At 36.0% G+C, this 22,870-nt stretch overlaps 1 protein-coding gene across 4 annotated transcripts in view; it reads right to left on the reverse strand.

Annotated features, from left to right (window-relative positions):
• The window catches only part of CEP128 (centrosomal protein 128), a 376,345-nt gene that overhangs the window by 259,681 nt on the left and 93,794 nt on the right, over positions 1–22,870 (reverse strand). For all 4 annotated transcript variants that reach the window (XM_046647430.1, XM_046647432.1, XM_046647429.1 and 1 more), the window contains one exon: positions 16,494–16,645. In XM_046647430.1, the coding sequence (XP_046503386.1) occupies positions 16,494–16,645 (152 nt within the window). The remainder of the gene's footprint in view (positions 1–16,493; positions 16,646–22,870) is intronic.

The raw sequence follows: 22,870 nt of genomic DNA on the forward strand, positions 1-22,870 counted from the left end.
TCATCCTTAAACTTACCAATAGCCAGTTTCTCCTCTTCTCCAGCCTCTGAGGAAAAGGGATCCTTCTTTCTTAGACAAATTAGCCTATCTTTACTATTTCCTTCCACATCTATCAAGGGTTTCACTATCTCAATCATGCCCTCTCTTCCATGTCTTGGACCTCTCTTCCCCTACTGGATCATTCTTCTCTACTTCTCCCATCTTAAAAAAATCACATTAATGATGGAAAAAAAAAATGAAACAACAAAATCTCTATTAATCAACCTGATCTTCTAACCAGCACCATGTACTCTTCTTCCTGTTAAGCCAAGCTCCTGGAAAAAGCAGTCTACACTTGATACCCCACAATCTTATTTCCAATTCACTTCTCAATTCGCTGGATCTAGTTTCCTTCCCTATCATACAATTAAAACAGCTCTCATCAAGATCCCAAAAGATCACCTATAGCCAAACACAATAGACTCTTTAAAAATCTTTCCTAGTTTCCTTGTAGCATGTGAAACTGTCAATTACGTCTTCTCTTTCCTACGTCTCTTTTCTTCCCTGACTCATAACACGGCCAAGTGCTGCATAACATTTTAGTCAACAGCAGACTGACTCATATACAAGGGTGGCCCCATAAGATTAGTACTATATAGCCTAGGTGTGTAGTAGGCTATACCATCTAGGTTTGTGTAAGTACCCCCTATGATGTTCGCACAAAGACAAGATCACCCAGCAACACATTTCTCAGAACGTAACCCTGTCATTAAGCGACACAACTATATCATTTTTCACTAGTTCTCCTTTTTCTTCCGGTTCTTTCATAATCTCCTTTCCTGGGGCTCTTCTACAATTTAGCTTAGAGATAACTGTGCAAGGTTCTGGTAAAAAGCATGATCCTATCTACAAAATATTTTTGGTAGGTAAGTAAGTATGTAAGTAGACAGAGATATAAGCGATTCCTAATTGAGAAGCCAGACTGATCTTCTAAACTCCAGATCTTTAAACATCTAATTGCATAATGACTTTCTAGCCTTGGTAATCCCACAGGCATCTGAGTTTTAGCACGTCAAAGAGAATCTATCTGATGCTCAACTCCTAACAAAAAGATAGTCCCACTAAAATGGCAGTAAAGGCTCTCTCTGCTAAGGCAGGTTAGAAATGGAGGTGAAATTATGTATTTAATTAGTGAGAAAGCCTGAAACAACACTGTAGGAAAAGAGAAAATGAACAAGAGATAAGTGTTTAAAAGCTGACAAAAAGAAATAAGGTTACAGTTAGATAGTCTCAAATTTATCATGGACCCAAGAGTATACAAAACTCTTCAGATTTCTCCAGCAGCTCTTTTGAACCCAGAAGCAAAACAAGTTCAGCATTATTTATTCTTCCATAATTACAGAGCAACCACAATAGGCATAGCATTAATATATACAAACCTAGAGCTGAAGAACGTAAATTCCTTTGTTCTCACACTTAAAAATTGCAGGCTTTCATAATACACAATAATTCACTTACAAGAATATTTGAAAACATCATGGCATTGATTGGGTATGTAAGTGTAAATGAATAGAAAAGGGTGTGGTTCTTACAATAAATAATTGTGGTTCTCACTACTGATGGGAAAGTAGGCTTGAATTTGAACTGGATGAACATTGCCTCTAACTGCCCTTAGTTTGGAAACTATTGTTATTGCTTTGTTCCTGCCAGTCTGTTTGCATTATGCTTCACATAAAACTTGTCATAGAATTCCTTCCTATATTCATTCCTCAGAAGATCCTATTCAGCCATTGTTTTGACATTTCCTTTAATCCCCCTTCTTCAAATAACCAATCAGAATAATCTAACTGTAATAAACGTTTCTTCCCCATCAGTCAAAAGATTATGCTACAGAACTCTCACAACAATTCCTCCTACACACATACACACTCATACATACACACACACACGTACAGAGAGCACACAAATATACAAACACATCATTAATCCATGGATAAATGCTTTCAGGGTAGGCACATATAGTAAATATTAGTCTCTTCCTATATATTACATGACATGCTAAATGAAAAGTAATTTCCTTATTTATTCCATTATGACAATTTTCAATTCTATTATTACTATCATACATTCCTGGAGGCATCTTCTACCCTGAAAAACTTTTTATATTTAAATTGTGTGAAATTATCTCAGCCACTAAAGCAGGGTGGTTAAATTTCATATCACTTAATTAAGCCCATTATTTATTTCTCACTATACAAGCACTGTCAAAGATAGGAACAATCTAAAAATGCAGAAACATCCTTTTACCAAGAATTCCTTCCAGTTGTAGAGGAGGAAAAACTTTTAAGTTCCTAAAAAGAACCCTTTAGGTGCGGCTGGGCCTAAGAATTAAACCAACATAAGACAGATTAACAAGAGAAAAGCATACAAATTTTATTTAATGTTTTTATGTACACACAGGAGCCTCTGTAGGAAACATACAGACCCAAAGAAGTGGTTAGGACCAAGAGCTTACATGCCTTTTTAACAAAGAATTTATGGAAAAATGACAAGACAAGGGAAAAGAGATTAAATAGGCTTGTAGGGGTGGTAAATTGTGGGAAAGTCCCTAAGAAATATATGGAGGAAACTACTGGAAAATAAGGTTTATATTAGGTTTGTTTGTACAGATCCATTGTGGCATCAATTCCCAGTCTCCAATGATAAGAATGCTCTTCTCTTCCTGGTACAAGGAGGGCAACTTCCTCGTGGGAAATACTATGACTTGCCTTTACATAGAAACAGCAGAGAGTCCTTCCTGCATCTACTGTTTCTCAAGTGCTTTCAGCTCAAAATAATCAATATACAAAGTGGCATATTTTGAGGTGGCATGTTCTGTCTGATCCCCTTCACAGTACTATTACCAAAAGGTTTATAAAATCTCCAACTTTATCTAAAACTTTATATACTTGAATTCCATTCTTTTCTTTTCTCTTTCCTTCTTCAGGGGGGAAAATTGTTAATGGGTAGTTGCCTTGAAGGTCTCAGGTTTGATGATAGCTAGAAGGAGTCACAGGACTCAGCATATTGTCGGACTTATGCTAAGATTTATTAGTGAAAAGAAACCAGGCAAAATCAGCAAGGGGAAAGGAGATGGGGTGAAGTGCAGGGGAAGCCGGGCGCAAGCTCCCAAGAGTCCTCTCCCAGTGGCGTCACACAGGACATGCTCGATTCTTCCCACGGGGAATTCTGACAACACTTGTCAAGTGTCATCTACCACGGAAGCTCATTAGAGACTCAGTGCCCAAAATTTTAATCAGGGGCTAGTCACTCAGGCACCGTCTGCCTAGCATGTACCAAAATTCCAGACTAGTAGAGGGAAAGCAGATGTTCAGCACAAACCACATTGTTCGTACAAGAGGTGTAGGCACAGTGAGCTACCCTTATCATTTATAGAAAGTTTTCTACCAGTGTAGAGAACTGATTATCATTCAATTTCCCAGATGTCAGACAAGGGCTACCTTGCAAGCAGGTCCTCCTAAGAGAAGCTGTCTCAGGCCTACTATGTGAACTCTTTTCCTCCCAGTAGTAAAATGGCCAAAGAACAGACAGAAAAAAAAGAAGATAAAAGGCCCTAAATGAGTTCTTAATTAAAAAACAATTAACTATAAATAATACCTATAAAACAACGCATTAGAAGATTGTAGAAAAGAATACTCTCCCTTTAAAATTGATTGACCTTGCCATTGGCTCCCTTTTTAATTGCTCCAGTAGTTGTATTCAAATTCTGAAAAAACTACAGACAGCCTATTCATATGAATAGGCATTAAAATGAAAATAGACAATGAAACAGATTTCTATTTAAAAAATGGTGTGGACTGGATCCACCATAAATTCTAGATTTCACTGATCACACATCTAGGATCATAATTTTATATATGTTGATTACAAAAGGATATTTATCAACTTGAAATTACAAAAGTGGAAAAATTGGACAAAGTAGGAGAATAATGGAGCAAAGTTACAGAATAAAGAAATCAGTTCTGTCTAGCATACAAAATCTTTCCACCTACCTCTTCCTATTTCTCATATTCATGAAGAAGAACTGCTAAGCCTACATTTAAAACATTTTCCATGAAGGGTTAAGGGATAAAAAGTAGACTAGCGTGTAGGTGGCAACAATAATTATTTGTTCACAGATATAACTAAAACACAATATAATACAATTTCTCCTCTACTCTTACTTGACAGTCAATGCACACAAAAGATTGAGCATCTTACTGAACATTTAAAAATGAAAACCTGGCCCCAAATAAGCCAGGGTACTCTCAATAACATAGATTTTAAATAAACATGTTCCTCTACAGTATTATGTGCTTAATGTGGAACCTTTAAGGGTAATGAGAAAATAGCTAGACTTTAATGATTCAAAGGTAATATCCCTAGGGAGACAGTGGACTATCATAGAAACAATAGTCACAGACTTGAGTTCAAAACCCAGCTCTGCCACTCTGTGACCTTAGAAGAACTGCTTACTATCTGTGAAGCAATGCAACTAATTTATTAGATGGACTTGACAACACTTCCATCTAAGAATGACGACCTACATGAGATCATTTAGAGAAAATACTCACAAGAGTGACTGGCACATTTTAGGAACTCAACAATGCTAAGTTTTTATTACTAACTGGAAATAACGCTAGAATTATAGAGGTCATCCAATGCCTACATTTTAGGGATGAGGAAATTGAGGCACAGGAAGATAAAGTGATCAATCCAAGATAAGGGAGGTAGTTTTCAACAGAGAAAGGATCAGTCACAGGTTCTTAATATTGATTCCACTTTACTATATTACTGACTTGGATACTAGCTAAATAGTCTCTTTAATAATTATACAAGTTTCCATGTACCTTCCTGATACAGGAGGAAATCCTGAATAAGAACTATACAATCTCTGATGCATAGATGTTTCTGGAACATTTTTTAAACAGAGAGAGAAAAATCACAGGATAAGGTTGGCTTGGGTTAAAACAAAACCATGCATAGAATATTTATCCCCTTCTATGTTTTAGACACTGGCTAGGCACTGAGGAAAGTACTGTATGAGAAATACTGATTGGGGCAAATACGACTGAGCAGAAGGAAAGCAACATCAATGTTGGCTAGTAGAAACAGGATTTAAGTTAGTGAATTCAAGAGAAACTACTCTGATCAGCAAGACCTCATAAAGAAAGAGACATAAAACATAGAGATAATGGGCAAACTAAAGTGTGAAAAAGAGAAAAATGGGGATCACTGATAGAAAGAAGATGAGCCTTCTTGACCAACGATACCAGGAGCAAGAGCCACAGAGTGGGCCACCAGTGGCTGCTCATAAAGAGTAATAGTTCAGGAGGCCTAAAAAGAGCTGGGAAATTAAGGTCAGAAATCAGATTGAAGGGACGCTGAAATCCAATTTAAGCTTCAAAGACTTTTCAGCAAGGAAATAAAATGATCTGATACATACTTGAGAAAGATGAATCACCAAAAAACATTTTACTAACACTCAGATATTAAAATATTATGACAACATTAAAAATAATTGAAGATCATCCTTTTAAAGCAGGAATGGACTTTTATTTATTTTTTTTTTAAATGTCTTTGTCATCTTTTTTTTTTTTTTTAAAGATTTTATTTTTTCCTTTTTCTCCCCAAAGCCCCCCGGTACATAGTTGTGTATTCTTCGTTGTGGGTTCTTCTAGTTGTGGCATGTGGGACGCTGCCTCAGCGTGGTCTGATGAGCAGTGCCATGTCCGCGCCCAGGATTCGAACTAACGAAACACTGGGCCGCCTGCAGCGGAGCGCGCGAACTTAACCACTCGGCCACAGGGCCAGCCCCCAGGAATGGACTTTTAGAACCAATTCTTCTCTCATCCAAATTCAATTTCAGTAATCAAACTCAACGGAGATGGCTTAAAATAGATAAGAACGAATTGTGGCATTTAAGAGACTAGAAAAGAAAAAAAAAAATTCTTGTCACTCTTTCTGAAGAAGGTACAGGTACGTTTCCATTCAGTCCAATACACATTTACTGCACTTAGCAACAACAAAACTGCTGAGACACGAAGATGAATAAGATGGCATGGTTCTACATTCTACTGCTCTGAGAACCACACAGCCTAGCTGAGGAAACAGACACAAGTTATTTTTAATAAACGTGATATGTATGAGCAATTCTTTCTTCTCTATTTCCAATTTTGCCTCTCTTCCCAATTTATGCTCCTAATCTGTGATTCCTCAGTGTCTCGATCTGATTATATAATGTTTTCTAACAACGATTCTGTGTCCAAAAGAAAAGAGCCCTGAGCTAACACCAATTGGTGGTGGCTAAGCGAACAAAAAGAAGATAATTCAACAGTTGCTACTGAAAGTAATAAAAAGAGAGAAAGAGAGGGAGGGATAGGGAAGAGAGAGACAGATACAGAGAGAGAAAATGAACGCCCATGCAGCCAATCCCAAAACACAAACAATGACCAACACCACTTCCGCAAGAGTGTGCCTAGCACTCCGCCTTCCGTTGCCTTTGCTGCCTTCTTTCACGATCAAAGTACACTTAACATTGGTATTGGTGGGGGAAAGAGCGTTGAAAGGAGAATGAGGAAGAGGGAAAAAATTAACAAGAGGATCTGATCAAAAAGATACCTCTCTCAGACATTCACAAATAAAGCCTTTTGTAAAAATTCAAAATAATCTGATGGCGCAATGTTTGAAAAGAATGATCCCAAATTAGGGGCAAGTCAAACTAAAAAACGATCATTTGTAAAGCCTCGATTTACTAATGAGAAATTAGTAGAGAGAAAAAGCCACTTGTTCAATTTCTTCAATTCTCCCAAAGACTTTGATAATATCTGAGAAAGTCCCTTCTAAATTTCAGGACAAAAAAATAGTTACTATAAATTTTTATTTTAATATTTATAATAGCTAGCCTGTCAGTTTTAAACACATCAAAGGTATGGTTCAATAACTGTAGACGTACATACACTTTTTAGTATACCAGAGTAAACATGTACACTGTAAAATTATGTGGATGTTTGTAGTATACTAATTTTACCAAAACTAAAGAATAATTTTAAATTTTAATTATTACATACATTAAGAATTTTTATATCTTGTCATTGATGACAACACTCCCTTGAGTTAGTGTTGGGGTCAAATTAGACATAATGTAGAGAGATTTAGAATGCAGAAGTGAGGTGCAGACCATATACTTGCTAATCTGGCGTTGTGGGGCTGGCCAGCAAGGTCACAGAGATATAATTTATTTGATTTCGTAGTGAATCTCTCCCTTTCTTGGAAGCCTAGGCAGAGCCACGTCTGCTGATATTATAACAACAATTGCATAAAAACCCAAAGCAGGTCTATTTCTCACAGTAAACACTTAACTGATGTTATCAAGTTTTGCCTTTACTGAGTAAACAAAAGAACTAACAGATTTAATAAGATTTCACCTAAAATTCTTAGGTTCTCAATTAAGCTACACCCCGCTGACCTCTACTGGGAAATGAGCCTGATGTATTCTTGCATGTCTTGATGAACTCATTCATTTTGGTATAATTTAGGTGTTTTATGAACTGATACCAAGAGGACAACTAATCAATTTTCCACAGTCAAGAAAACTAAGGCAAGTCTCTTTGAATAAAGAACTCAAATCAATCAAAACAAGTGTGGTTGTCCCAAAACACACCTACATGCAGCTAAATCAGGCCATCCCTGGTTGGGGGCATACCATTTAAAACTGTTTTCTAAAGCCATGATTGGTTGAAATTAGAATATATACTTAAAATCTGTCAGTCAATTTTTTTTAACTCAAGTAAAACAAATATTAATAATCTTTAAAATGTGATTCAAACCCTTAATGAGTTAGGGATCAGCCACATAAAACATCAGGGGCCATTGCAGTAATAGTGTCACAAATATTCTTCTTTTAAAAATATAGCCTTCTGTCTTTTCTATCATACTAATTTTGACCAATAAACTCTTATCATTTTCCTTTTGCCAAACGAAGCAGTGACACACAAAGGACATTAATACCAAATAATAGTTTCCTCAGTCTTTCTCAGTGATTAAAAATAATTATTTCTCCACAAATCCTATGAGAACATATCTCCTTCATACAACTACAGTTTCCTTGTACTTTTTAATGAAACATGATACTAAGCTTAAGCAAAGTACAGAAAATAATGTTCAATTAATTAAATACATTCATCTCTTTGTGAAGAAATAAAATATTAACTTCTGTTTCATTAGCCATGATGTTCACTACACAGAATATTTTAAATACACATTTCTTCAGAGTGTTTAACTTAAAACACAAGGGGGCATAAAATTAACACCTAGGCCCGAGCAACACACTAGGGAAATTCTGACCCTGGCACACGTATCTCAAAGTACATTTGTGTTTTCTTAATTTTTCTCACACTCTATTAGACCAATAATTTTAACTCTGCAACCCTGATGTTTAACTAAAGTAGGCACTTTGGGAGAAGAAAATTTGAATATAACTAAGATGAAATTGTCCTGCTTTAAGGAGACTGGTATTTGGGACTGCTTTTGATTGAGGCAAAACAACCTGTGGCTATACATTTGCTATGAAACGCAATAGGCTAAAGCAGGTGTCAATAAAAGATGCACACCTGTGTCTTACCAGTACTGATGTTACATAGTTCAACTAAAGAAATATTATTTTATTTCTAATTACATGACATATAGTTAGGAGGAGAAACTATATGTAACCTAACACAATATTATTGCTTTAAATCATTATAGAACATTATGGTTTATCTGAAACAGATCAGACATATTATGTCACATGATACAATAACCTTGTGTGCTTGGGAGAAATCAATTTTTCTATTTTAGACAGGAGGAGAAAAGAGAAGCTAAGGAAGGGTACATGAGATGAGAGGCCTATTTTCTTTTTTTGAAGTATATATTGTTTCAAACAAAAAATATGATCCCTTGAGGGGCTGGCCCCATGGCCGAGTGGTTAAGTTTGCGCGCTCCGCTGCACGCGGCCCAGTGTTTCGTTGGTTCGAATCCTGGGCGCGGACATGGCACTGCTCATCGGACCACACTGGGGCAGCGTCCCACATGCCACAACTAGAAGGACCCACAACGAAATATACAACTATGTACCGGGGGGCTTTGGGGAGAAAAAGGAGAAAAATAAAATCTTTAAAAAAAAAAATAATAATGATCCCTTGAGATGCTACCACACATCCATTAGGATGGCGACTATTAAAAAAAGAAAAGAAAGTAGCAAGTGTTAGCAAGGATGTGGAGAAATGAGAACACTTGTACACCACTCGTGGTAATATAAAATGGTACAGCCTCTGTGGAAAACAGTATGATGGTTCCACAAAAGATTAAACATAGAATTAACATATGATCCAGCAATTCTACTGCTGGGTATTTATCCAAAAGAACTGGAAGGAAGGTCTTGAAGAGATAATTGTATACCCAAGTTCATAGCAGCATTATTCACAATAGCTAAAACATGGAAGCTACCCAAGTGTCCATAAACCGATGGTGGGTAAACAAAATGTGGTATATATACATGCAATGGAATATTATTCAGCCTTAAAAAAAAGGAAGGAAATTCTGGAATATGCCAAAACATGGATGAATGTTGAGAACATTATGCTAAGTGAAATAAGCCAGTGACAAAAAGACAAACACTGTATGATTTCACTTAAATGAGATACCCATAGAGTAGTCAAAATCATGGTTACAGAGGGTATAATGGTAAAAATTGTCAGGGGCTAGGGGAAGGGGAGAATGGCAAGTCATTGTTCAATAGGTATAGAGTTTCAGTTTTACAAGACGAAAAGAGTCATGGGGATGGATGATAGTGATGGTTGCACAACAATGTGAATATATTAAATAAGGCTGAAATGTACACTTAAAAATGGTTAAGATGGGGGGCCGGCCCAGTGGCATAACAGTTAAGTTCACACGCTCTGCTTTGGCAGCCCGGGGATTGCAGGTTTGGATCCCGGGTGCAGACATATACACCACTCATCAAGCCATGCTGTGGCAGCATCCCACATAAAATAGAGGAAGACTGGCACAGATGTTAGCTGGCGACAATCTTCCTCAAGCAAAAAGAGGAAGGTTGACAACAGATGTTAGCTCAGGGCGCTAATCTTCCTCACAAAAATAAAAAGGTTGAGATGGTAAGTTTTCTGTTTATTTTACCACATTTAAAAAAAAGAAAAATATGGGGACCAGTCCCATGGCTGAGTGGTTAAGTTTGCATGCTCTACTTCGGTGGCCCAGGGTTTCTTTGCCAGTTCGGATTCTAGGCACTCACAAGTAGAATATACAACTATATACTGGGGGACTTTGGGGAGAAGAAGAAGGAAAAGAAAAGAACATTGGTAACAGCTGTTAATCAAGTGCCAATCTTTTAAAAAAATAGGAAGAAAAATATTAATAATCCCTATTTTTGACTCCAGTAGACATGGAAACAGATGACTTTGAGGAATGTTTCTTTAATCAGCTCCCCACTAAAGTCCAAGAATACCCCCCTCCCACATAGCCACACCATATTCAGACAATAAAAGTAAAATTAGTGTGCTTTCTAATACCAATGAGAATCCAAGACATGGCTCCTAACCCAATTTCACACCATCCAATCATGTTGCCATCTGTTAAGTTCCACCTATGTTCAAACTAAAACTAGGTAAAATTAAAAATTCAGTCACACTGACCTCACTTCAAGCACTCAACAGGTACATATGGCTAGCCTCTACTGGACAGCACAGATATCAGACACCTCCATCACTGCTCAACGTGCTACTTACTGCACAACGCTGACCTAGAGCAGCCACTAATTCCTATCAATGCAACGAATCAAGACTCTATAATTTTGCTTCTCCTTTGTACTATAGGTAAGAGCCCCTTTCTTGCACCTAATGTTAATTATATATATTATCTCTCATTTAATTTTAAAAATAAATTGCAGGGGCTGGCCCAGTGGCGCAGGGATTAAGTTCACATGTTCCGCTTCAGCAGCCCAGGGTTCACAGATTCGGATCCCAGGTACAGACCTATGCACCGCTTGCCAAGCCACACTGTGGCAGGTGTCCCACACATAAAGTAGAGGAAGATGGGCACGGATGTTAGCTCAGGGCCCATATTCCTCAGCAAAAAAGAGGAGGATTGGTGGCAGATGTTAGCTTAGGGCTAACCTTCCTCAAAAAGTAAATAAATAAATAAATTTTACTTAAGAATGTAGAAAAACATTTTTTGGTTTTCAATAAACAGAAATAGTTACGGCAACATGTTTGGGGGAACAATATGTTTCATGACCGAACATGATTCATTGCTTTTTGTTTTTAATTTAGCTTTAAATGTCTGATCAAAGTTCACTTTATTTTGATATTTGGTTTTAATTAGTGTCCTAGCCAAAATACAGACATCATTTGTTAATGTTAACAATGTATGTGTAGACTCTGTTGGATTTTCTAAACACCAATTGAGAATAAAGAGTATTATTAATTCCTTTCCAAACAGACATCTTTCTTTTTCTGTTCAGGTCACTGGTTGTCCTAGGGTTCAGCCCTCTGGGTGGCCCCACTGAAAATGTGGGGTGCACACCAGGGCTCTCCCTCTTCAGTGCACCTACGCTCTGCTGTAAGCTCTGCTCAGTTCATGATTCAGAAGACAGTTCAGGGGAACCGGTGCCAAATGTCAGAGCATCACTGCTCTGCTCAACAGAATACTTGACCCCTCCTCTCCTCCTGCCTAGATTACTCTGATAACTTCAAACAGATTTTTAAAAATATATGTCTTTTCTAGTTTTTCTCAGTAGGAGGTTTGCTCTACAACAACCTAGACCACCATTAAGACAGACAGAAACTGTTCTTTAATCAAGATGGCCAAAAGATTGCCTAATTGGTTAATCTTCTCCAAAGAAGAGCAAACTATAGGCTAACATCTTAACATTATATAAAGTCGTGCTGCCAATATTTGTTTTCTTTATAATCTGTGTATTAGAAATTACTTAGTACTCAGATAATACTTTATTTTACAACATGCATTTGGATAAAGAAATCATAAGATTAAAAAAAAAAGAAGGGGGCTGGCCCAGTGGCACAGCAGTTAAGCTCGCATGTTCCGCTTCTCGGCGGCCCAGGGTTCACTGGTTCAGATCCCGGGTGCGGGCACGGCACCGTTTGGCAAAAGCCATGCTGTGGTAGGAGTCCCACATATAAAGTAGAGGAAGATGGGCACGGATGTTAGCTCAGGGCCAGTCTTCCTCAGCAAAAAGAGGAGGATTGGCAGCAGTTAGCTCAGGGCTGATCTTCCTCAAAGAAAAAAAAAGTACAACAGGAAATGACATACAGAGTAATTAAGATCTCTAAGACCACAGGTCTCTAAGAAGGGTTTAAAAGTATTGAAGTGAGCATTATTGCATAGCAAAGTGGCCAGCTTTATACAAGAAAACCAAGAATCAAAAGAGTTTACCCTAAAAGCATGGTAAAAGGAACAATTTTCCTTCTGCTTCTACTATACTAACCATCAAAAAAATAGTTATTATTGATTATCATTTCTGTTTTCCACTATCTTCTCTCTTTTTAAAAGCAAATTCTGGCATTACAGTCCCAAGTTTCTGCTAATGAATAATCACGTTAGTTGTCACTCAATTACCACTCTCAGTGTTTAATCTAAATTATGGATAGCACCTTGTTTTTTTTTCTTTCTTTGAAGTTCTTCAATGAATTTAAAAGTCAAATTTTTTTTCAAGAAGAGTAAGTTGATGGAAGATGGAGGCTGAGATTAAATCAGGGAGCATCATTGATCAAGGATGCTTGGAATTCTTATGAATACAAATAGCCTATCAAGGTTAATGAGGTTCAACTCAAGTTTAGAAGGAGAGAAAAATGCACTTAGTATTTTCTATGCATATACAGATTCAAGGTCTTAGGTACAATTTGAAAGGTAAATTATGCAAACTCAAATGTAGCTTCCATTTGGGTTTTTTATAAGCTATTTTCGCTGGTTTTCGCCAGTGTAAAACAACTGCTTAAAATATATATTCTGGATCAACAAAAACAAATGCAATTAGTGAGACAGAGCAAAAGATTCCTTGAATACTGACAACTATTCAAGGAATTAATGTGTTTTTAAGGAATGACTGGACAACAAATGTTAGCTTTAAAAAATAATCATAAAAATGTTCTACAATATATTATTTCAGTCAACAAATATTAATTGATTGCCTAATATGGGTAAGACATTGTCGGGGGACACAAAGGGATACAGAGACAAGACCTGGTTCTTAATCTATACTCACTTATGATCTGAAAAGGATACAAGTCTTTAATTTATAAGTGGCTCCCAGAATGCCACAAGCTTGAATTGCAACATCAATGCATACTGGTAAATGGCCCAGAGCAAAATCTGTGCACAGCAACATATCAGAAGAAAATATAAACAGAAAGTTGAGCATCAGAGTAGAAGCAGAGGAGAAGACTGTTAGAAAGACAAGCCAGTTCAATACACTCCAGGAATAAAGACAATCTGGTGAAGTAAAGAGAATCTCTGGTTACAAGGACTCTGTTAAAGAGAGGTGGAGAGTGGGAGAGCCTTATCATAGCCATGAACAAACAGTCCTTTAGACATCATTATTCTCATATTCTGTGTTGACCAAGCAATTTTTGGGTTACTAATTCAGCTCTCCAAACACTGGGTATATAAAATTAGGAGACTGGTGCCCTGCATAAGAGAATATTGTTTAAATATCTCTATAGGACTCCCACAGGGTAAACCAATGAACTGGCACTCTTTCATATACCACTCTCTTATGAGTTTCATTGTTAATATGAGCCAGTCTCCTGAATCACATTAACTCTAGGACACAGAAAACCTAAGTTTCCAGATGTGAGGACAAGACCTTGAAACATGAGGCCTTCACCAAGGTAAGGACATCAAGGTTGGATTTATCTTGGTGATGGGCAGCTTCCTTCTGCAGCCCCTTTTCTCCTTTATTTCAATCCACTTTGAAATTTTAAAGAAATATACCCAGATTACTTTAAGACTGTGAAAAAGGTGCCCCAAGAACATTAGTGATGTGGGCAAAAGGACAGTTCTGAAGGAAAGATTATTACTTGCAATTGATATAATCCAAGAAGGCTTCAGGGAGGAAATGGTTTAGAATTTCCACAAAAAGAGGACATTACAGAAACAATGAACAACTGGAACTAAGACAAAAAAGAAGGAAATATGGAAATGAGTAGGGAAGTTTAAGAAAAAATGAGTTATTTGACAAGACCGTGCGTGAGGTTCTATAGGAGAGGTGTTAGAAAGCCAAAGCTAAAGAGAAAGATACTAATGATTGAACACACCAGAAGAAATGTTACTATACAAATGTTCTTAGCCCTAACCTTATATAATAACCTCATTTTGTGTATATTTTCTTATTTATATTTGGTCTCCAAAAAGCAACTAAAGATTAATCTCCATTTTTATAGAATGTACATACGGCAACATCCCATACTACCTAATATTTTATAAAAGATAAAGCAGAGGCTAAATGCTTTTCAATAAATTTCAATAAAATTCCCAACTGTTAGAGATTATAACTGATTGATCCATGACCTATACCTCTCACAAAGTCTAGACCAAGTGTCATTTTGAGAATAGCTTGGGAATAAAGATATTCAAAGGTACTCCACAAAGTATGAAAAATAGACAAGCCACAATCAGAAGTGTCACTAAATCTAAAACAACTGACGTAAATGTAATTAATTATTTTATTGTTAAAACTAAGAAAATCACAGAAAAAACTGGTTAATGGTAATTTCTTCCAGGATGAATGATGTCTTTTTGTGATATCTTTTTCAACGGCAACTGGAAAAAAATCTTTCATCCTCCAAAAGGAATTTGAATTAGACTTGAGACAAACTCAAAGAACTTTTGGCATCAATTTCAGAATGCCACCTGCATAGGGACAGGAAAACCTGTCAGCTTTTCGTTCGTGGCTATATCACCAGCACCTAGAACTGTCTAACATAATGACAGACAGTCATTAAGTATTTGATATGTGAGTAAATGTTCAACCTCTCTCTCCAATTGTCTTTCACATCTAAACCTATACAACCAATCCAAATTGACCCAAGAGAATTCCAACTCACTCGCTAACCCACATGAAAATGTAAAAGAAATATTAACTTAGGACAAAGGAAAAACCAGGCTCTTTGAATGACAGCATTATTCGGTTTTTATAAGTAATTTTTTAAATGCCTATGCATTTGAAATTTTTCTTTCAAATTATTCCACAAGTGGTAAATGAAAAGAAACAATGAGAAGGGAGGAAGGGAGGAAGGGAGTGAGATGGGGGGACAGACCAACACGTGGTTATAAACAGCTTAGCAAAGGGGTTTTTCCACCTTTGATATTTATTAGCATAGTTCTTTTAAACACTTACCTTTGGCAAAATGATCATATTTTAGCACTTTTGTCAGCAGGATCAAAGGCTAAAATAATTCCCATGAAGCAAACTTTAAAAGTCCTGTAATTACAATACTCTGAGAATATTTCTGATAAGTATTTATTAAACATGTAGAGGGCTTTGTAAAGAGTATGTCAATATTTCATTATCTTTACAATCTGAATCTTGAACCAAATCTAAAATACATTTTCTGTTGACACACTGACAAGATGAAAGAGAAACTCAGGCTGCAGTAACATTAAATATTTCCTTTGGATTATACAAAGTTAGATGCTTAACACCAATTTTCTACCTTTCATTACAATTTAAGAAATTCTTCAAATGTGGCAACTTATTACAATTAGAACATAACTTCACTAATAAAAACAGATACAGAGGAGGACTGATACATATCTATTTCCAAATGTCTCATCCATGTTTGATCTAATTTGCATGATTATAATTGGAATTAAGCCATTTCCCTTTTATGAAGTTCTTTCCTTTGATTTTTAATATTTTCTGATAATTACCCCATCTGTGCTGGATAAAAGGCAGGCAGGAAACGGTAAGCTGCCTAGTTACACACTTCACTCATGGTTACCACATCATCACGATTACTATACAACTTGAAATTAATGGAGGCAGCACAACTCCACCTCATGTCAAGCAGCTAGAGATTTGAAAATGTTTATGATTCTGAAGCAGAAGTATCAGTAATACCTTTCTGCTATACCTTCTGCCAGTTTCACTCCCAAAATAAATGATAATTCCCTGTTCGTTCAGAGAAGAAAGGTCTCTTCTGCCTGCAGAAAGGATTCAATTGCTACCAGAACAAAAATATTTTCAGGTTTCACAGATTCCTGGCTTTGAGGTCCAAATGAAAGAGAAATGAATTCATAGAAATTTATATATTTAATTAGTCAACTATATAATTTATATTATCTATATACCGAAACCAGAGTTCACAAAATATCACAATCTTTATTTTAAAATTTTGTTAAGCAATTCTATGAAACAAAACAAAAGTCCTTTGAATATGGCTTAAAAATAGCAAAGTCACCTCTACTTGTGCTGCCAAATGTGCTTTCTCCTTGTCTTTTCGCTCCATGCACCGCTTCACCTCCTCCACCTCGGAGGCCATTGCACTGAAGTTCAGCTGCACTCTCAGATCTGACATCTGCTTCTCCAGATCCTCTTTTTCCCGTTCAATCCCTTGAAAGAGAAAATGTAAAGCTTTTGGTTGTTCCTTATTCACAAGAGAAGGTACTTTCAAAAGGTACAAAGCCTTGATGTTTTAATATTCCAGCTAACATAATCCACTTATTAACACTGTCACTGAACAGTCTTTTCACAATTTGCTAGTCTATTGTTTCACGTCTCACACAGTTTTCTAAAATATATACACAACTGTGTTATCACGTGATTACATTTTGAAACTAAAACTTAAAATGTTATCTGATTTCTAATACAACTTATTTTAGGAAAATCCTACATATTTTAGCTTTCCTTAGATCCCTGTGCTACCTCCAACTTTAAAACAAAAATACTGAAAGAATTTTCAACTAAGCTACTCCAACTAAAGTTACTGAAGTTCACTGAGCTGCTTTTATTGCAACATAAACAAATGATGCTATTAAATTTCTGACTGTATATGACCACTAACCTACTAATTCTGGTGACTACTACCTGAACTTATATCACTGAACAATATAATTTAACTTAGTATTTAATTCAACATGAAATACTTGGTCTATGATGCACAGGGCACTGTGATACCATCTTCTTCAAAAATAAATAACACAAAAACCCTTCCTCAATGAGCTTGCACTCCAAGAATAGAAAGAAGACATATAAATAAAGTACTTCCTTGAATCAAAATGTCAAAAATTGGAACTTATACCATCAATTTAAAACTACCGCTTTTTCCAGGAGTTTCCTTTCCAGAAAATAAAAGGAGGAAGGAAGGAAACACTACAAAATCAAATTTACAGATCATCCATAAGACACACCCCAACTTTAGAAATATCAAAGTGTTCAAAATTGTACATCTTAGGTGGAAGATACACAGGCATTTTAATAGCACGATAAGAGCACTGACACACTCCACACAGGTATCTCTGTATAAAGGTTATTATAGGCTATTAAGGAGAGTGATTAACTCTTTTTTGGTGAGAAAGTACTAAGTTAGTTTCACCAAATTTTGTGAAGCAAAAGAGACAAAGGAGACAGAGTTGGGGTGATATTTCAGGGAAAGGAAACAGCGTAAAGCACAGGGGTACAACTGGACTTAACATTCAATAGTTCACAGAGCGAACACATGTGAGCGAGGAAGTGGGACAGTCATCAGAGAGAGCAGGCACTGCTAGGGAGCTTAGAGATGATCCTATAGACCAGGAGTTAGCAAACATTCTCTGGAAAGGGTCAGATAGTAAATATTTTAGCCAGATGATCCCTGTCACAACTGCTCAATTCTGCCATTGTATTGCAAAAGTAACCTAGACAGTGCATAAATGAATGGGAGTAGCTGGTTTCCAATAAGGTTTACTTACAAAAGTCTGTATGTGACCCATGGGCCATACTTTGCCCATCCCTGCTAAGTCTCCAACCTAAAAAATGCATAGTTGCTTATGTCCAAATGTATTTATTCATTTTATAAATATATGTATTCATTCATTTTTATAAATATATTTTTTATTTTCTAAATATATATTCATATGCATATAACACATATATCTCCATAGTTCATATATATCTATATATAGATATGCTTCATAATATATATAACATTAGTATATATGTATAAAATAACATTAGTATTAATATATATTATATAAAATATGGGGATATTAACACATATGAATATGTGTATAAATACATATATATGTATATTTCATGAAACATACTATATTTGGTGTGGAGAAATAATATTTTGGTATGTTTCATAATATAGTTACATATAAAATATTAGTATAGATATTCATGTAAATATATAGATATAACACATATATACACATATAATGAAACATTTCACAAAATTAAAATACTTAAAACATAAGGTATAAAATATAAATATGTTACAAAAACTCTCCTCCTACACCCAGAGGATTGTCTCATATGCTCCGTTTGGAAGAATGCTTGCTACAAACAGAGATGGATCAGTATAGGATAGCAGTTAAGAGCTCAAGTTTGGGGAGAAAAATATTTGGGTCTGCTAAGTCCCATAAATGTGACCTTAGGCAAGTTACTTAATCTCTTTGCTCTTCAGTCTTTTTTTTTTTTTCAATCACTAAAACAGAAAGTACAGAAAGAACAGTACCCGTCTCATAAACAGTTGTAGGAAATAAAGGAGACAATGTAAAATGAGTAGCATAATGCCTTGTATGTAGTAAGAACTCAATAAATTATAAGAGGTTTTAATCAAGAGTGTAACATGAATGGTTTGTGTCTTAGAAAGGACCCTTTCGTAGCAGTATAGAAGACAGATTACAGAGGAAACAGAAAAAGACATGTTTAGAGGGTAATACAGATGAAAAGAAGCATGCCTAAACTGGGATAGTGGGAATAAAAAAGAGGATGGGGCAAATTCAAAGAATATCAGGATGTATAAATAGAGAGGATATTGGGACGAATTAGATGGTGAGAAGAAGAAATAATTCTGGATGTTCTTTGTATTTTAGGCTTGGATATCTGGTTAAAGGATGATGCCATCAATTGAGATAGGAATAAAAGCAGGTTTTGAGGAAAGAATGAATTCCACTGTAAATCTGTTGACTGAGCATTCTATGGAACAGCATATGGAGATGTCCACTAGCAACTCCATCTGGAGGGCTGAAGGTTAGGAGAGTGAGTAGAGCTGGATTTAGAGGTCATCATTTACAAGTGATAGCTAAAGCATCAGATTAAATAACAACCCCTAGGGAGAAGTACTAAGTGAGAAAAGCCCTAAATAGGATTCTAGACAACAGCAGCATTTAAAAGACGAACTGGAAATAAAAAGAAGATTCAAATGCAAACAATGAAAACAACGGAGGCAGAAGAACCAGGAAAAAGCAGGAGCACTGAAGTCAGCGCAAGAGTTTCAAGAAGAAAGAGGAAAGAAACAGGGGTCAAGTAAGACAAGTAACGGCAAAACGCCTTTGAATTTGACTGAGGAGACCACTAATAAACTAAGCAAAGTCAAATTTAGAAGCAAAAGTAGAAATCATGTTGCAGTGGTGGAGGAACAAGCAGCAACCACAGTGTGACAATCAGTGTGATTTCTTATGGAGAATTTTTGTTAATAATACTAGTATTCGACAAAGATGAAAACTCTAGAATTGTTAAAAGAAGATGAAGTCCATTATTACCACATTGGTAAGAGAATTTTTGGATTTTTTTAAACCTGGTAAGTAGTTAAAAAAGTGAGATTCTTATAGTCCTCAAAGACGCACCAAAAATAACTAAATTAGGGGCTGGCCCCATGGCCAAGTGGTTAAGTTTGCACAGTCCACTTCAGCAGCCTGGGGTTCACTGGTTCAGATCCTGGGGGTGGGCCTACACACCATTCATCAAGCCATGCTGTGGCAGCACCCCACATAGGAAAAAAACTAAAATGACCTACAACTAGGATATACAACTATGTACTAGAGCTTTAGGGAGGAAATAAAAAAGAAGAAAATTGACAACAGATGTTAGCTCAGGGCCAATCTTTCTCACCAAAAAGAAAAGCATACTTAAAAAGAAAAACCAGATTCTATGAGGCAACAAACATAAAACAAATGTACCAGAGTCTTTTTCAAAACAAAATGAGAGTTCCTATGTGCATCTTTATGAAAATTTGATGAGTAATCTAATACCTTATGATTTTGTTCTTAAAAATAAATTTTAAAATACTTGATGTCAAAATATATTTAAATTATAACATCACATGAAACTTAAGTGAACTTAATAGCATGCAAATATATTGGAATAGGTATGTCAGAATTTGCCATCCAGCAAAGATTTTCTGGCAATGTGGAAACTCTAACAGGCAACATATTGAGTTATGTCTGGGAATCTGGAGAAATATTTACCTTCCCTGAATTTCATAGTACATCAAATGCTTATAAGAATTTCTCCAATAATTTAGGCATTTGAATAGGAAGCTTCATTACTGAAATAATTTACAAGCTGAACAATCTGGACTAGTCTATCAGAAACCATTATAAAATCTCAATATCACCATCCCTGTTAAATTTGAATTTTCAAAAAGAAATAAATCCAGAGTATTATTCCACAACCTAAATCAACACCTCCGCTGAAACAGTACTCTAACATTTCTCAAGCACAAAGTGTTCCTGATCCACATAAGAAAAAGCCAGTCATATGGTTCATGACCACTTCTGAGATATGATCATTTTTTGCCACCATTCTCCAGATAACAAAAAAGACAGGATCTTAATTTTATCTGTTTGTATATATGGAAAATTGGGATAAGAGAAAGTGAAAACCAGGGGTATTTCTAATTTAAGTACAAGGACAAGTACATAAATACGCACACACACATTTATAAACAGGAAGCTGGGAAAAATTCCACTACTGGCTTTGCTGGCTCTTCCTAAGAGAAAGCCCCATGAGATAAGCAGGTCTGACAATTGAAATGGGTTTAAAAAATCAAGCAGGGAAGACATTAAACTTCAATGCTAATGTCAGCAACAAACAAGTGAAATTCAAAATTAAAAACATAATATCATCTACATTAGCATCCAAGAAAGTGAAATTCTTAGGTATAAATCTAACAAAATCTAAATTTACAAAACTACAAAACACTGATGAAAGAAATCAAAGATGAACAAAATAAATGCAAAGATATTCCAAGTTCATGGATAGGAAGACTCAATATTGTCAAAATGTCAGTTCTTCCCAACATAATCTATAGATGCAATCCAATCAAAATCCCAGCAAGTTATTTTGTGGATATCGATAAATTGATTCCAAAGTTATAAGGAAAGGTAAAGAATCCAGAATAGTCAATGTACTACTGAAGGAGAAGAACAAAGTTGGAGGACTGAATACTATTCAACTTCAAGACTTACTATAAAGCTACAGTAATCAAAACAGTGTGGTGTTGGCAAAAAAAAATAAATAGATCAATGGAACAGAATAGAGAGCCCAGAAATAGACCCATATAAAAATAGTCAACTGATCTTTGACAAAGGAGCCAAGGCATTACACCAGAGAAAAGATAGTTTTTTAACAAATGGTGCTGGAACAACTGGATAACCACATGCAAAAAGAAAATGAATCTAGACACAGACCTTACACCCTTCACAAAAATTAAGCCAAAATGGATCACAGACCTAAACGTAAATGCAAAATTATAAAACTCTTAGAAGACAGGAGAAAATCTGACCTCGAGTTTGTCAATGACTTTTTCTTCTGAGGAATATTAGTCCTGAGCTAACATCTGCCACCAATCCTCCTCTTTTTATTGAGGAAGACTGACCCTGAGGTAACATCTGTGCCCATCTCCCTCTACTTTATATGTGGGACGCCTACCACAGCATGGCTTGATAAGTGGTGCGTAGGTCCACACTCGGGATCCAAACCAGTGAACCCCGGACCACTGCAGTGGAATGTGTGAGCTTAACGGCTGCAAAACCGGGCCGGCCCCCTGTCAATAACTTATTAGATACAACATGAAAGTCATAATCCATAAAAGAAAAAACTGATAAGCTGGACTTTATTAAAATTAAAAATGTCAGGTCCACGAAAGACACTGTCAAGAAAATAAAAAGACAATCCACAGACTGTGAGAATTTATTTGCAAAGATATATCTGATTAAAAAAACTATTATCCAAAAACTACAAAAGAAAAAAGTTGTATCTGCAGTCTCCTAAAAAGTCTTTTCTCAAAATTGTCCCATTCACAACAACATGGATGGACCTTGAAGGTATTAACATGCTTAATATGTTAACATAATTGTTAAGCAAAATAAGCCAGACAGAGAAAGACAAACACTGTATGAAACTCATACATGGAAGATAAACAAACACACAAAGAGAACAGTTCAGTGGTTACCAGGGGTGGGGGGGGGGGGGGGGGGGGGGAGGAAGGAGGGGGCGGTATGCACAAAGGGTGAACGGGTATATTATATGGTGACTGACAAATAATAATGTACAACTGAAATTTCACAATGTTATAAATTACTATGACCTCAATAAAATTAAAAAATTTTAAAAATTAAAAAAAAAACCTGTGGTACATTTGGACAATGGAATATAATTCAGTGCTTTAAAAAAAAGCTACCAAGCCCTGAAAAGACATGGGGGAACCTTAAAAGTACATTACTCAGTGAAAGAAGCCAATCTGAAATGGCTACATACTGTATGATTCCAACTATATGAGATTCTAGAAAAGGCAAAACTATAGGGACAGTTAAAAAGATATATAGTTGCCAAGATTTAGAGGAAAGAGAG

Source organism: Equus quagga, chromosome 20 (assembly GCF_021613505.1).
Source record: "Equus quagga isolate Etosha38 chromosome 20, UCLA_HA_Equagga_1.0, whole genome shotgun sequence".
In the NCBI taxonomy this organism is placed as follows: domain Eukaryota; kingdom Metazoa; phylum Chordata; class Mammalia; order Perissodactyla; family Equidae; genus Equus; species Equus quagga.